Raw genomic sequence first — 17,070 nt, 5'->3', positions numbered from 1 at the left:
CATTCCCCAGAGCAATGCGAGAAGAAATCGCTTAGCCGCCCAAACAGCGCGGTGTATTAAATAGCTTTGGGAGTTCCCCGCGCGGCTATTCATCATCGCACTGAATTGAATTCAGCCCACTGTAATTCAGTTCTACTTAGCGCTGAAGCAGGGAAAGGACCTGACAAACTTTTTCTGGTAGAATCAGCGTACTTAGCATTTCCAATATTCATTACTACATCCAGATGAGTACGCTAAGTTCTCATATTGTGGGACTGACAAGTCTGTGTATACAGGCGTCTAGCTGAGTACAGGTGGTATTTCATAAAGGTCAAAGTGGAGGCGGAGGACACAAATTAGAGGAGAATTGGACACATCTGTTCCAGAGGATGAAAGCAGCTGCCACAATGATCACATGGGAAGATGCGCACAGCTGCTTGTCTACCTGTGTGACCTCAGCAATAAGACAAATCATCGCTGTCTGTGTCTGCGAGTCACACAGGTGTTCGCTATAAAAATAAACTTTATGGCTGACAGTGAGCGCACAACGCATGACACTGTGATTAGGACGCAGAGAGAGAGAGGAATTTGCCTGAAAATTGAAAGTCTACATAAAAGCGGCTTATTCACATTTAAACGACAGACACAAAAAACCCCCCAACAAAATAACGATTAAAGTTCAATTTAAAAAAAAAAGCAAGAAAAAGCAAAAGTTTATTCATATCTTTGTACATATAAAACAGTCTTTATAAATAAACTGAAGTCTGTGTTTGAGATCTCAGTGAAGCCCAAAATGTGACCGAAACATCTGGGCAAACCCTCCCCCCCCCCCCCCAAAAAAAATGAAACATAAATAGAGAAAATCCCAAACACCCGTAGTAATGGGGTATTGTTGACGCTCTTTTTCTGCCGCAGTCTCAGGCGGCTGCCTCCTCTCGCATCCGCGTGGGATCTGTGTAACACATCGTAGACATGCCGGATGGGAGAGGGCTTGAAGAACGCATTATTTGGACCTTTGTGTTTATCTTGGAAAGTGTCACAAGAGTCTATTTGTAACGTATGACATCATATTATTGGCCGGACGGTGACATCAGCGGACCTCCAGCTATGCCCAGCGCGCCTTGCTCGTCTCTTCTCCAAGGTTCCAAGATGTACTCAAAAATGATTCAATATTTTCTTTGAAGGCGACGTACACAAAATATATACAGAAATTACAGGATCAGGACACATTCAACTCCTTTAATATTCCACAAACCGGGCTTTTGTACATAATTCTTCTCAAGGATAAAATAGTATTAACACCTTTAGCATTAACAATCTCTATTTACAAATAGTACAGGTCCGGGGAGCCGGAGACTTACTGAGGCAGAGAAATACTTATCCTGATATAGAGGAGGGGCCGGAGGGAGAGGCGATGACGGTACTGAAATGTATCAGGCTTTATCCACAGTCCTGGAATACGTCCATTATCTTACAAGTCCAAATATAAAATACTAGGCTTAAATATCTGTATTGGTTGATGACGGTCCTCGTAATCGGCATGTGCAAGGCTTTTATTGCACCGAGGTGGGTACAATACGCAGGGAAGGGGGGTGATGGCAGGTGTTCACAGGTTAATCGTCCATGCCGGGGGACTCGCCCTGCTGTATCCGGGAAGCTATACGAATGGCTTCCTCCAAGGACTGCTGCTCGCCCAGCTAAGAGGGAAAGAGTGAGGGGTGGGATTAGTCTATGGGACCCTGAATCTCTGATAAGCATGACATGATGAAAAGAAACCGCCTGGAAATGTACTGACTGGCCGTGTCATAAGACACAAGGGGGCTTTTACATACAAACAAGATAAGTGGGCAATATGTATAATACACTACAAATATAGCAGATATTGACCAAGTGATGTAAGAACTCCCTGTGTAACATCTTCCGGGATAGCGCCCCCCAGTGGGCTACAGAGGACTCTATGATCCGTCAGTGAGATGGAGCATGGTGCACTGGGTATGTTTCGGTGATAGATGCACTGTCCCAATCACAGGGGAGTATATAGGTAGGTGGACACAGCTGTATCCCGAGCATCTAATTACGGTCTTAGCAGCCAGAAGCGACTTTGTAGCTGCTGTAAAACGTCTAACCAGACTGATATAAGAAATATACTATATATATATATATATATATATATATATATATATATATGCTGGAAAAGTGTCAGATCTCATGGGGGACTATTGACCCTCTCGCTTGTGAAGTTATCGGCAATCTATAAACAGATAATGAATATTTAGCAACAGTCCACATTGAACAGAGTATTTCTGAGACTCTCCACTTTGAATTAATTTACAATGATAGTCAGGTGTGTATCTTCCCCAATATTAGAAGCATTCTGCTATTCACACTTTGGAGCTGGACACCGGTACACTGCATAAAACAGCCCGACGCGCGACAAGTCACTATGGGAATGTGGCCACACACCAGAGGTGTCCAGTGCCGATGAAACTCCCCCCAAACCCCCTCGCTGAAAACAAAATCGGTATGATTTACCGCCGGCCGACAGTGACAGCCCGACAGAGGTGGAAATCCCGATCGTCCATTAAGGTTAAGTATGCTAACCTAATTCCCCCCCCCTAACCCTCCCTTAGGGGTGCCTAACCCTAACCTCCCCCCCAAGTGCCTAACCCTAATCCCCCCTCTAAGTGCCTAAACCTAACCCCCCATTCCCCGCCACCTAAACCTAAGTCCCCCAGGGGGGTGCCTAACCCTAACCTCCCCCCAGGGATGCCTAACCCTAACCCCCCTTCCCCTAGCCTAAGCCTAACCTCCCGGGGGGGGTGCCTAACCCTAAGTCCCCCCCGGGAGCCCGAAACCTAACCCTCCCCCCCCCCGCGGCTGTCCGCGACCGGCGCCTGGTTTACCTTTGATCGGTAAGCCGGGTGTCGGGCTCCCGGCGTAGGTCTAATGACAGGCGTCGGGATTTCGACACCTGTCATTAGACACTTGCCGGGATTAGACAGTGGGGAAGCCAGCGGTCGGGATTCCATCCGTCGGCTTCCCGATGAGAACACTGTTGCACTGCTGAGCACACCCATGAGTGGGGCACTCTTACAACATCTGGGACTATGCTGCCTATATGTGGACAGTCCGGAGGCCTGAGTTATTTATGACAGTAAGACGAGCACTTTGTTTGCACAATTTCTGACAAATGAGTGCCAGTAAAGCTCTGTGAAGTGGACACGTGGGTCCCAGCACTTACCTGAACCGCAATCTGCGTCCCATTTGACGTGGCCAGCAGAGTGACTGGCCTGGCTTCCGTAGTGATCAGATGGTGCTGTTGGCCCATTTCTGAGGAAGCTGCGTGGAATGCGGATAAATCTTGTGCAACTATAGCTACCTGCAACAGCATAAGCGTCATTTACAACTATACTCATCACAGATATAGATCATACAATGCAATATTCTAGTGCCCCGTCTATTCCTGTACACATATCAGTGTATCCCCTGGTGATGTCACAATCTTAATACTCACGTGTTGTGTGCCATCTTGGGATATAAGTGCCAGCTGCTGTCCTGATTGGGTCACCGATGCCGGCATACCGTCCTCGCTTTCCACCCCCGTCACATACGCTATCTGCGAGCCTTTCAGGACATCTTCTGCTGTAGTGATACACATAGTAGACAATACGGCATTAGCGAGCCGTAACAATAGTAGTGGCCCATTTTCTAGCCAACCATTATACATATTACCAGTTATTAACATTTATAAACTTTTTGGATAGAAGCTATAACAAAAACATAGGGCCTGATTCAGAGCCGTTCGCTATTTGCGGTCGTTCGTTCAAAAACAAGGGGTGGCTATTCAAATGATCCCTTCGCAAATTGCAGTCTGTTCCCACCTCTAAGTCTGAACGAGCGAGCAAAACATACGCTCGTTTATTTGTTAAAAACGCCCCCTGGCCGCTCGCACCATACGTCATGTCCGCTATTTATTAGATTAATCGAGTACATCGACCAGCGTATGAACTGCTCGCTATTCTTGTGGTTGGTTTTTGCTACCACAATCTTGCGAGCAGTTCTGGCTATAAAATAACCCAGTGACGTGGTCAATGACGCTGCTGTATTAATTATGCACACCCATAAAACGCCCGTTTTGACCTTTAAGCACGCCTGCGTTCGGATCTCCACTCCCCATTTTCAAGCACCTTCCCCTGTTACCACCCACATACGCCTCCTCCTGTCACTCAAAATAGCAGGCATTCGCTATATTGCGAGCACATGAATTTCGGCCGCACTGACTGGTTCGCGTATGCGTATAACGATCCGTACGCATGCGCAGATGTGCGAACATCGCTCGGAACGAGCGTACTGCCGCTAGCGAGTGGCTCTGAATGAGGGCCATAGCTTTAAAATGTAAATAAACTACCTAATGGGCATTAATAGAAACCAAAGCACGTGTCTCTTTGCCATCATTAACAATCTCTTAGAGATGGTCGAGCATCAATAGGTTTGTATCAATAGCTTAAGAAGAACAGTGATTGGTTCACAGCCTCATAGGTAACAGACAACCGCACACATTGATGAATCCACACAGGTATGGCCAGTGAATTTACATGAAGCAATAACTGACATGCTATGCTTTGCTGTTTAACCCTTTTGTCCTATGCAATGCGTCTTTTTTTTTGTTGGTGGTGAAATCAGATAGTACAGCATTACACTCAGTGTAAAGTCAGTATACCATCATTCTTTTATGCTGCATATGTGTACAATTACACACAATATTGCAAGAATTGTACCACGGTGGTAATAGTTACAACAACAATATTAATAAGTGTTTGTAATACCTCTGCAGATCAGAAAGTTAGGAGGTGTCCTGTGCACCGAGTGTATGCCACGCACACCGGTCCACGCACACCGGTCCACGTGGCAATTAATTAGTATTTTAGAAGAAGAAAGTAAAGGATGAGTGGCCAACGCCCCATGGAGACATGGTCACGCCCCTTCAAAATTTGGCACAATTTGAAGGGCTCCAAAATTGGGAGGTATGATTGTAATTGATTAAAAACCAGTGTCTACTGAATCAGAATCCAGAGTTAATAATTTAATTTCTGCACTGACATTGGGGTCTAGTTCAAATTTACAATTCAACCTAGGAATATTGTGAAATCTGTTCAGCTATGTAAAGGTATGTCTGTCACGCACCTGAGCCCCACCCACCCTCACAAGTCTCAGTGGCTGCTAGGGACGAGATGGGAGTGAGGCCCCGCCCACCCTCACAGGTCTCAGTGGCTACTAGGGACGAGAAGTGAGTGAGGCCCCGCCCACCCTCACAGGTCTCAGTGGCTGCTAGGGACGAGCTGGGAGTGAGGCCCCGCCCACCCTCACAGGTCTCAGTGGCTGCTAGGGACGAGATGGGAGTGAGGCCCCGCCCACCCTCACAGGTCTCAGTGGCTACTAGGGACGAGAAGTGAGTGAGGCCCCGCCCACCCTCACAGGTCTCAGTGGCTGCTAGGGACGAGCTGGGAGTGAGGCCCCGCCCACCCTCACAGGTCTCAGTGGCTGCTAGGGACGAGATGGGAGTGAGGCCCCGCCCACCCTCACAGGTCTCAGTGGCTACTAGGGACGAGAAGTGAGTGAGGCCCCGCCCACCCTCACAGGTCTCAGTGGCTGCTAGGGACGAGCTGGGAGTGAGGCCCCGCCCACCCTCACAGGTCTCAGTGGCTGCTAGGGACGAGATGGGAGTGAGGCCCCGCCCACCCTCACAGGTCTCAGTGGCTACTAGGGACGAGAAGTGAGTGAGGCCCCGCCCACCCTCACAGGTCTCAGTGGCTGCTAGGGACGAGCTGGGAGTGAGGCCCCGCCCACCCTCACAGGTCTCAGTGGCTGCTAGGGACGAGATGGGAGTGAGGCCCCGCCCACCCTCACCAGTCTCAGTGGCTACTAGGGACGAGAAGTGAGTGAGGCCCCGCCCACCCTCACAGGTCTCAGTGGCTGCTAGGGACGAGCTGGGAGTGAGGCCCCGCCCACCCTCACAGGTCTCAGTGGCTGCTAGGGACGAGATGGGAGTGAGGCCCCGCCCCCTGCTCACATACACCTAAATACAAAGCAGTGAAAGCCAAATGGAAGTCTGTACCATCCTGTCAGAACCTGGAGCTGGCACTTCCACGAGAGCAGAGATAAGACAGAGGAGGTCAGACGAGAGAGTGAGATGAGGTAGGCAGAGATGAGAGAGAGAGATGGGGCGGGGACAAAGAAAAGAAAGACAGGAGGGACGGAGAGAGAGATGGGAGAGAGATATAGGGGGCAGGTGAGGAACAGACGTGAAAGAGACAGAGGGGGATGGGGGGACAGAGATCGACAGGGGAGGACAGAGATGAGAGAGCAATAGAGAGAAAGGCAGATGGCGCAAGGAGGACAGAGACGAGAGGGGGTCAGGTGTGGGGGAGGGGGGACAGAGATGAGAGAGAGGCAGGTGAGGAGGGGGGACAGATGAGAGAGAAGCAGATGAGAAGGCCGGACAGAGATGGGAGAGAGAGACAGGAAGGGGAGGGGGACAGAGATGAGAGAGAAGCAGATGAGGAGGGGGGACAGATGAGAGAGAAGCAGATGAGAAGGCCGGACAGAGATGGGAGAGAGAGACAGGAAGGGGAGGGGGACAGAGATGAGAGAGAAGCAGATGAGGAGGGGGGACAGATGAGAGAGAAGCAGATGAGAAGGGCGGACAGAGATGGGAGAGAGTCAGGGAGGGGGTGGGGGCAGAGATGAGAGAGGCAGATGAGAGGGGGGACAGAGATGGGAGAGAGAGTCAGGGGGGGAGGGGGACAGAGATGAGAGAAGCAGATGAGGAGGGGGGACAGAGATTGGAGAGAGAGAGTCTGGAGGGGGACAGAGATGAGAGAGAAGCAGATGAGAAGGGCGGACAGAGATGGGAGAGAGTCAGGAGGGGGAGGAGGACAGAGATGAGAGAGAGAGGCAGATGAGGAGGGGGGACAGAGATGAGAGAGAAGCAGATGAGAAGGCCGGACAGAGATGGGAGAGAGAGACAGGAGGGGGAGCGGGACAGAGATGAGAGAGAGGCAGATGAGGAGGGGGACAGATATGAGAGAGAAGCATATGAGGAGGTGGGACAGAGATGGGAGAGAGAGTCAGGAGGGGGACAGAGATGAGAGAGAGGCAGATGAGGAGGGGGGACAGATGAGAGAGAAGCAGATGAGGAGGTGGGACAGAGATGGGAGAGAGAGTCAGGAGGGGGACAGAGATGAGAGAGAGGCAGATGAGGAGGGGGACAGAGATGAGAGAGAAGCAGATGAGGAGGTGGGACAGAAATGGGAGAGAGAGTCAGGAGGGGGAGGGGGACAGAGATGAGAGAGAGGCAGATGAGGAGGTGGGACAGAGATGGGAGAAAGAGTCAGGAGGGGGAGGGGGACAGAGATAAGAGAGAGGCAGATGAGGAGGTGGGACAGAAATGGGAGAGAGAGTCAGGAGGGGGAGGGGGACAGAGATGAGAGAGAGGCAGATGAGGAGGGGGACAGAGATGAGAGAGGCAGATGAGGAGGGGGGACAGAGATGAGAGAGGCAGATGAGGAGGGGGGACAGAGATGAGAGAGAAGCAGATGAGGAGGTGGGACAGAGATGGGAGAGAGAGTCAGGAGGGGGACAGAGATGAGAGAGAGGCAGATGAGGAGGGGGACAGAGATGAGATAGGCAGATGAGGAGGTGGGACAGAGATGAGAGAGGCAGATGAGGAGGTGGGACAGAGATGAGAGAGAGGCAGATGAGGAGGGGGACAGAGATGAGAGAGAGGCAGATGAGGAGGTGGGACAGAGATGAGAGAGAGGCAGATGAGGAGGTGGGACAGAGATGAGAGAGGCAGATGAGGAGGTGGGACAGAGATGGGAGAGATAGTCGAGGGGGAACAGAGATGAGAGAGAAAGTCAGGAGGGGGAGGGGGCGGATGAGGAGGGGGGACAGAGATGAGAGAGAGGCAGATGAGGATGGGGGAAAGAGTCAGGAGGAAGAGGGGGACAGAGATGAGTGAGGGGCAGATGAGGAGGGGGGACACAGATTTGAGAGAGAGAGAAAGTCAGATGGTGGTGAGAGAGAGACAGGTGGGGGTGAGGGGACAGAGATGAGAGAGACACAGACGGTGGAGGGGGGGGAATAAATGAAAGATGTAGGGACAGACAGGAGGGATAGAGATGAGAGAGACAAATAGGGACAGTGATGGAAAGACAGAAGAAAAATAACTCCTGCAAAGCCGGACACGATAGCTAGCAACCTAAACATGACAGGTCCAGAACACTGGTATGGTATAATCCTACAATCTCTGGACATGTTATACTTCTCATTAGTGTTCTATATCATTATATCACATACACTGCAGTAACCTGGACTCTCAGTCTGGGTACATTTAGGTCACAGCTTACACAGCGCAGCTTAGTAGACACAATCCTGCACCCATCATAGAAAGAAAACAGCAATACGTTACATTTTAACCCACCGAGTAATAAAGCTGTAATATTCTGGTTACTCAGAAGGAGACGCCATTAAGCCTGTGATGGGGCTGTTCATTCCAGCGCTTACACAATGGCAACACTGTTTACATGGTGAGGTCATAGTTAATCATTTACAGTGCACAAACGCTGACTTATTGATAAGGACCAGCGATAGGATGAATGGGGATTCTCCTGCAGGATCAGTCTACAAAGCTCCGACAGCTATAAACAGCAGCACGTACTAAATATATACGTATTTGTTTTATTCTGAACCTAGTCACACTCCAAAGTTGGCTCTGGATTGATTTATACCTTATTAAAGTTCCCAATAGTCACCTGCATGCTTTTATTTTTTTTAATACTGTAATATTGTGCCTTATAAAGTGCAAAATTAGACCTTTATTCTAGTACCAGTATTATCTCACACCGCTATAAAAGAATCTGATTTTATTAGTTTGGTCTCCCTACTGCAAGTTGGAGAAGGGATATTGGTCTCCCTCTACTGGAAGGGAAGAGAACTACATTTTATATTATACAATCTGTGCCAGGGAATTTAAAGTGCGGCCCGTCATCTATTAACACTGACTTCCAATTTGTGGGACGGACTAAGGATTCAGCCTACAAACTCTCTAGGAACCAGTGACATCACTGAGGCATGATGAGGTACTGTGTGCCCCATGTCTCAGAGATGTCACTAGCTGCTAGTGAATTTGAAGGCTCCAAATGGGTCAATGACTGTGCCCATAATGCATTGGTAAACCTTAGCATGTGTTTAGCGCCATATAACACACGTATTTCTTCGTTCTAACATGTTTCTGGCCATTTGCAGGGTGCGGAGTATGTGACATTATTTCCTAGATCAGGGAAATGATTATGTGTATTATTACGGCGCGTCTGTTAAGCAGGTTGGAAGTTTTGGCTGTTACAGCACAAACAATGGGAGCAGCAAATCTGTGTCTCTGAGCCCGCCAGCTGTTCCGGATCACTGGGTCTAAACGCTATGAATGAATGTGGGGCTCCCGCGTGTCAGAGCTGATCCAATGCCAGGTACGGCTGGAGTCGAGTGTATATACGAAGCAACGGATGCTTCCTGGGCCTCTTTGTTTGCCGAGGATTGGAGGTGCGGTGCTTTGGTCTGGCACGCACCCAAAATATGCTCGCCAGGTGTCCGGGACCAACAAACCTGGTGTGTGTGCAAGAGCTTTGTTCTTAAAAAACGGACACCTCTGTGATCCAGGTATCAATGACAACTCAACCAACAGCTGGTTAAGAGATTATCCAGGGTGACATTTACCCAGGACAGACGGGGCGGCTTTCCAAACATGACACCTTTATCTGCCATTATGGTAAACGCTATTATTATTATTATTTATTACCAGTTTCTTATATAGCGCAGCATATTCCGTTGCGCTTTACAATTGGAACATTAATAGAACAAAACTGGGTAATAACAGTCAGATATATAGGTAGGAAGGCCCTGCTCGCAAGCTTACAATCTATAGGGAAATAGGCATTGATACACAAGGATAGGTGCTATATATTTTGCAATTTGGTCCGGCCAGAATGCAGAGTTTCTTGGTGGGCTGCATGATCCAGTCACACAGGAATGTCGGCCAAATGTCAGCACAAGACAATGTGTGAGGTTATGTGTGGACTGTGAGACGGGATGTAATTAGATATGGAAGCTATGAAGGTTGTGTGGGCGGTTCTAGAATCTGATAAGCTTGCCTGCAGAGGTGAGTTTTCAGGGAATGCTTGAAGGATTGGAGACTAGAGGTAAGTCTTATTGTGCATGGTAAGGCATTCCATAAAATGGGTGCCACCCGAAGAAAGTCCTGTAACAGTGAATTGGTGCAAGTAATGCGTGGGGATGAGAGACGCATAATACCACGCTGCAGCCTAAACCTAGCGTATATTATGGCTACCTACGAGTGCACAGTATAACTTCCTAGCGGCAAATCTTCCCATATAATGTGCCCGCATACCACAAATTGAAAACGCCAAGATAGTGGTGGGGGGAGGGGGGAAAAGCAGACGTCAGATGACGTGGACACTTACGTGGCTGGGGTACGAAGAAGCTCTCCTGCTCCTCCTCGATGGGCTCTGTGTCGTTGTGTGCCGTCCTCTTGTGCATGGCTAGCGTGGAGATCTGTTTGTACGTTTTGCCGCAGTGATTGCAGTTGTACGGTTTGGAGTGTGTGTGAACCACGTGGTGTTTGTATAAACTGGAATATTCGGTGAAACGTTTATCGCAACCAGGCACCGTACATACATATGGCTTCTCACCTGCCCAGAGAGAAGAAACAAAGAACAGTCTCACATTTTTTTACATTATTCTTGGTGGAATGTGTATTTTTAGGAATAAATCCCGTCCCCCATGTCCGGGCACCCCTGTGAGGAATTTGCTCTATTATTATGCACCATGGCTCACAGTCTGGAGCTTATGGCGATTGGCAGAGAGGTAGAATTATCCCATTCATTTTATTGTTCTAGGTTATAGAAGCTGCAGACAGCAGTGAGGTCCAGGACAGAATGGCCTGAATGGTGGTTGCGGCAAACGGGGACCATTTCACGTGATCTCTTAAAAACAGGGACAGGGTTGTGATCCCTTAAATTATGGGTCTTCAAACCTTTGGCCCGATCCAAATTTCATTGCACCTACTTTACCATCATTTTTAAAGGAGGGTCAAATGTATCTTCATTCTACCACAAATAAATATATAGACTACATATACTGTATATAGGTGTCGATTACTATGTGTTAGCGGGGTCACTTAGCTAAAGTTTAATAAAATAAAATCTTCAATAGAACAGCGCCTCTCGTGGCCACGTGTCCATGGAACAGGGGGGAGAACTTTCTTGTTTTGAGCCTCATTTATACTGGGATGTAAAGATACGTAGACAGCGTACACACATATATGTGTCTAGACACTGACATTTTGTATTTACAGCTACATGTGTGTTATGTATGTGTAACCTAAAATAGAGCACATACTGTAGGTGTATCCCTAAGGTGCCTGCTTAACTCGCGTGTGCATGCCCCCACTGTACTGTACATATATGTGAACGGCCCCGATCAGCCTCCGCGGGCACAAAGGAACACCGGTTAACGAGTAGCTCTAAACTTAGGAGTAAAATTGTTTTGTAAGCACAGTGTGTCAAAGCGAATTTTCACGTTGCCCAAATGAACATGCGTCCAATTCTAAACGTATCCATTTGTCTTTAGTAATAATAACTTAATATCTCGTGTTCTTAAAATGATACGTGTGTCTCCAGTGGTGAGCGGAGGAATAGCACCCCAGTGTGAATAATGGACACGTCCCATATAAATGAACAGCGAGGTGCCGGATACCTGTGTGTATCCGAACATGGTTCTTGTAATTGGTCGCGCTGGCGAACGCTCTACCGCAGCCTGGCTCCGAGCAGTAGTACGGCCGCTCCCCGGTGTGAGTGCGGATGTGGACTTTCCGGATGTTGGACGTGGTAAACGATCTTCCGCAGCCTTCAAACGGACATTTAAACGGCCGCTCTCCTGTAGGCAACAAACATACAACCCGCTGTCAGCTGACTTAATGAATCACCAATAACATTGTTTATGTGGATGACTGGAAGCTGGACAGCTCAGGCCATTCCACCAATCGCATAATGGCTGCACAGATCTTGTTGCTTGGCAACCAAGGGGATCTCGTGAGGAGATTGGCCGATGGCTGTACAGCTTGTGTATACATCACTGGTCTTACTTTAGAAAATCATTTTGTCCCTACACATCATGCAGACTAAGGGGGAGATTTATCAAAGCTTGGAGAGAAATAAAGTGCCAATCAATCAGCTCCTAACTGTCACTTTACAGACTGCGTTAAAAAAACAATAAGGCAGGAGCTGATTAGTTGGTACTTTATCCCTCTCCCAGCTTTGATAAATACCCCCCTTTATCTCTCTCCAAGCTTAGTAAGACACCCCCTAGATATATGTTTTTAAATAAATTACTTAAATATTTTTTATTAAAACTACTTTTTTAAACTTTATTAAATAATTTTAAAAAAGACAATTGTTTTGTGGGGGAAAAAGGCAGTTAAGTGGTTAATGAGAACAGACAGATTTCATGATCCGCTCAAGCAAAATAAAATGACATCTATACACCGCAACAAAACACTGCCCCCCACTGGCCACAATATCATGGAAAATGGTGGAGGGCTCTGTAACATTTACATGTAGCTCCTCACTGCTATTCCATTCTGCAACATTAATAGACGGGGGAGATGGCTGTACGCTGCCCGGGGTTCTGGCTGCTGAAAGGTTAAAAACCAATCTGGTGAAACCCATCCGTTCCAGCTCTGCAGGACCCAATATCGCTGTGACACCAGCAGGGCTGCCAATCACAGTCCTCTCCATGTTTTTCAAATCTGATCTGAAATGTTTATTTCTAGAAGCTCTCACTGGTTGTCTGATCCCTGTCTGCTTTCTAAGGACAGCGATTCCCCAAGCAGAGGACACAATGTTCTGTTCAGTGGCTGAGCCTCCCCGCCCAGCACTCAGAAACCTGTATTCCCTGCCAAGCCGCCGTCTGTTAGAGAATGTTATGTAACGACACAATGCTAAGGCAACAGGAACGCCCATAATAAACAGTGCGATTAAACCCTGCCGGGATCTACTCTGCAACGCAGGAAAAATAACGGCAATACTGCCATGCCTGCGACCTGCAGAGTCCAGCCCAATGGCACAACGCGTTCCACATTCCTTCCATAAAAACTGTTTTACAGCAGCGTAACAGAAAACATGTGAGATAATACTGTTACATTACACATCCTCATTGTGTGGAAGAGAAAGTGACCGGTCAGTACACCTTGTAATATGCGTAGTTTGGAATCGACAATGAATAAAGATCAGGAAAAGAAACCATTTAACCAGACAAAATCCAGAAGACTAAACCACCGGTAGGTATGTAGTATAAGAACAGCCTCTCACGTGATGAATACAAAACATCCTGTTATTAAATAAAAGTAAGCGGATACTTTTTGTAAATCATTCACAAACAGGGTTTTTAGGGGACATCCTACCCCTTTTCTGAGCACTTCCCAGTCTAGTACTGGGAAGTACCCATAGGATCCCCGTTATTACCTGATACCAGCTGCTGCCTAGTATATAGAGAGGGGAGAAGATCTGAATACGTTCTCCCATCCCAAATATCCTGGAGATTCCTGGGGACCCCTTATTGCTTTTATCTGCCATAATCCACATTGTATAATCATGTGCTTAATAATAATTTGACTTGTTAGTCTATCTCCAGCCCATAGGTTTTAGGTATATTTGTTCCTAAATTAGTGTGTACACGTGACATGGAATAGCAGTATGTGGTGGCAGCTAAACATTATAATACACGTGACGCGGAATAGCAGTATGTGGTGGCAGCTAAACATTATAATACACGTGACACAGAGTAGCAGTATGTGGTGGCAGCTAAACATTATAATACACGTGACATGGAATAGCAGTATGTGGTGGCAGCTGAATATTATAATACACGTGACATGGAATAGCAGGATTTTGTAGCAGCTAAACGTTATAATACACGTGACACGGAATACTAGTATGTGGAGGCAGGTAAACATTACAATACACGTGACACAGAGTAGCAGTATGTGGTGGCAGCTAAACATTATAATACGCGTGACATGGAATAACAGTATGTGGTGGCAGCTAAACATAATACACGTAACACGGAATAGCAGTATGTGGTGGCAGCTGAACATTATAATACACGTGACACGGAATAGCAGTATGTGGTGGCAGCTAAACATTATAATACACGTGACATGGAATAGCAGTATGTGGAGGCAGGTAAACATTATAATACACGTGATACGGAATAGCAGTATGTGGTGGCAGCTTAACATTATAATACACGTGACATGGAATAGCAGTATGTGGTGGCAGCTGAATATTATAATACACGTGACATGGAATAGCAGTATGTGGTGGCAGCTGAATATTATAATACACGTGACACAGAATAGCAGTATGTGGTGGCAGCTGAACATTATAATACACATAACCCACAAAAGAGCAGGATTTTGTAGCAGCTAAACATTATAATACACGTGACACGGAATAGCAGTATGTGGAGGCAGGTAAACATTATAATACACGTGACACAGAGTAGCAGTATGTGGTGGCAGCTAAACATTATAATACACGTGACATGGAATAACAGTATGTGGTGGCAGCTAAACATAATACACGTAACACGGAATAGCAGTATGTGGTGGCAGCTGAACATTATAATACACGTGACATGGAATAGCAGTATGTGGTGGCAGCTGAATATTATAATACACGTGACATGGAATAGCAGTATGTGGTGGCAGCTGAATATTATAATACACGTGACACGGAATACTAGTATGTGGAGGCAGGTAAACATTACAATACACGTGACACAGAGTAGCAGTATGTGGTGGCAGCTAAACATTATAATACGCGTGACATGGAATAACAGTATGTGGTGGCAGCTAAACATAATACACGTAACACGGAATAGCAGTATGTGGTGGCAGCTGAACATTATAATACACGTGACACGGAATAGCAGTATGTGGTGGCAGCTAAACATTATAATACACGTGACATGGAATAGCAGTATGTGGAGGCAGGTAAACATTATAATACACGTGACACGGAATAGCAGTATGTGGTGGCAGCTTAACATTATAATACACGTGACATGGAATAGCAGTATGTGGTGGCAGCTGAATATTATAATACACGTGACATGGAATAGCAGTATGTGGTGGCAGCTGAATATTATAATACACGTGACACAGAATAGCAGTATGTGGTGGCAGCTGAACATTATAATACACATAACCCACAAAAGAGCAGGATTTTGTAGCAGCTAAACATTATAATACACGTGACACGGAATAGCAGTATGTGGAGGCAGGTAAACATTATAATACACGTGACACAGAGTAGCAGTATGTGGTGGCAGCTAAACATTATAATACACGTGACATGGAATAACAGTATGTGGTGGCAGCTAAACATAATACACGTAACACGGAATAGCAGTATGTGGTGGCAGCTGAACATTATAATACACGTGACATGGAATAGCAGTATGTGGTGGCAGCTGAATATTATAATACACGTGACATGGAATAGCAGTATGTGGTGGCAGCTGAATATTATAATACACGTGACACGGAATAGCAGTATGTGGTGGCAGCTGAACATTATAATATACATAACCCACAAAAGAGCAGGATTTTGTAGCAGCTAAACATTATAATACATGTGACACGGAATAGCAGTATGTGGAGGCAGGTAAACATTATAATACACGTGACACAGAGTAGCAGTATGTGGTGGCAGCTAAACATTATAATACGCGTGACATGGAATAACAGTATGTGGTGGCAGCTAAACATAATACACGTAACACGGAATAGCAGTATGTGGTGGCAGCTGAACATTATAATACACGTGACACGGAATAGCAGTATGTGGTGGCAGCTAAACATTATAATACACATAACCCACAAAAGAGCAGGATTTTGTGGCAGCTAAACATTATAACACGTTACACAGAAGAGTAGTATTTAGTGGCAGCTGATCATTGTAATTCACGCGATACACAAAGGAGCAGGATTTGGCAGCGGTTGAACACTAGAACACACGCTATACACAGAAGAGCATTTAGCCGTTACCTGTGTGAGTTCTAAAACATGTGACAGAAGTGCAATATGTGGTGGGAGCTAATCAATATAACAGACATGACAGAGAGGAGCAGGATTTGGGGTCAGCTGATCATTATAATACATGTGACACAGAGAAGCAGGATATGGGGTCAGCTGATCATTATAGTACACATGACACAAGAGGAGCAGGATCTGGTGGTAGCTGATCATTATAATACATGTGACACAGAGAAGCAGGATTTGGGGTCAGCTGATCATTATAATACACATGACACAAGAGGAGCAGGATCTGGTGGTAGCTGAACACTAGAACACACGTGACACACACAAGAGCATGGAACCATTACCTGTGTGAGTTCTGATGTGTTTCTGTAGGTCTCCTGATGTCTTGAAAGACTTTGTGCAGTTCTCCTCTGTACACCTGTAGGGTTTCTCCCCGGTGTGCGTCCGTACATGGCTTTTCAAGCCATAACCTGAAGAAAAGTAACGTGCAATGAATCCCTGCCTTTGCACATATATATATATAGATAGCTAGATAGACAGCAGTGATTGTATCAGCAGACAGGGGTCTTTTTGTGGCATGTGACTGGGAACTTGTATCCTCATGTGTCTGGTGATCTCAGCTTCAGTGTCTGATCTCTGGGGAATTTTCTGGTGCAGGTTAGTACAACACTTATACTATACTAACTAAATATTTCCTGTGACCAGTGAAACTTCAACACAGACCGATCTGAGGCCCTGATTCAGAGCCGGACGGTCTGACAGAGCGCTCGCTCTGAATCAGGGCCGTCCCTCTGAATTTAAGAGCGGCCTCCTGGCCGCTCGCATAGCTGTAGCGAGCAGCCAAAATGATGGTCGCGATGGTCAAGACCATCGGGCTTGCGACGAGACCCTTGTGGTAGGGTCTCGTCTGCCGC

At 46.9% G+C, this 17,070-nt stretch overlaps 1 protein-coding gene across 3 annotated transcripts in view; it reads right to left on the bottom strand.

The window, feature by feature from the left end:
* Positions 1-817: 817 nt before the first annotated feature.
* Positions 818-17,070, bottom strand: part of ZNF143 (zinc finger protein 143) — a 57,360-nt gene continuing 41,107 nt past the window's right edge. For all 3 annotated transcript variants that reach the window (XM_088447089.1, XM_088447090.1, XM_088447091.1), the window contains 6 exons: positions 16,501-16,626; positions 11,809-11,988; positions 10,515-10,742; positions 3,494-3,621; positions 3,221-3,358; positions 818-1,676 (listed from right to left, as the gene is read on the bottom strand). In XM_088447089.1, coding sequence (XP_088303215.1) covers positions 1,593-1,676; positions 3,221-3,358; positions 3,494-3,621; positions 10,515-10,742; positions 11,809-11,988; positions 16,501-16,626 — 884 coding nt within the window. In that variant the 3' untranslated portion in view covers positions 818-1,592. The remainder of the gene's footprint in view (positions 1,677-3,220; positions 3,359-3,493; positions 3,622-10,514; positions 10,743-11,808; positions 11,989-16,500; positions 16,627-17,070) is intronic.

The sequence above is a fragment of the Taudactylus pleione genome, unplaced genomic scaffold (assembly GCF_031769625.1).
Source record: "Taudactylus pleione unplaced genomic scaffold, aTauple2 ptg000418l, whole genome shotgun sequence".
Classification (NCBI taxonomy): Eukaryota; Metazoa; Chordata; class Amphibia; order Anura; family Myobatrachidae; genus Taudactylus; species Taudactylus pleione.
This window is presented reverse-complemented; position numbering and strand designations above follow the sequence as displayed.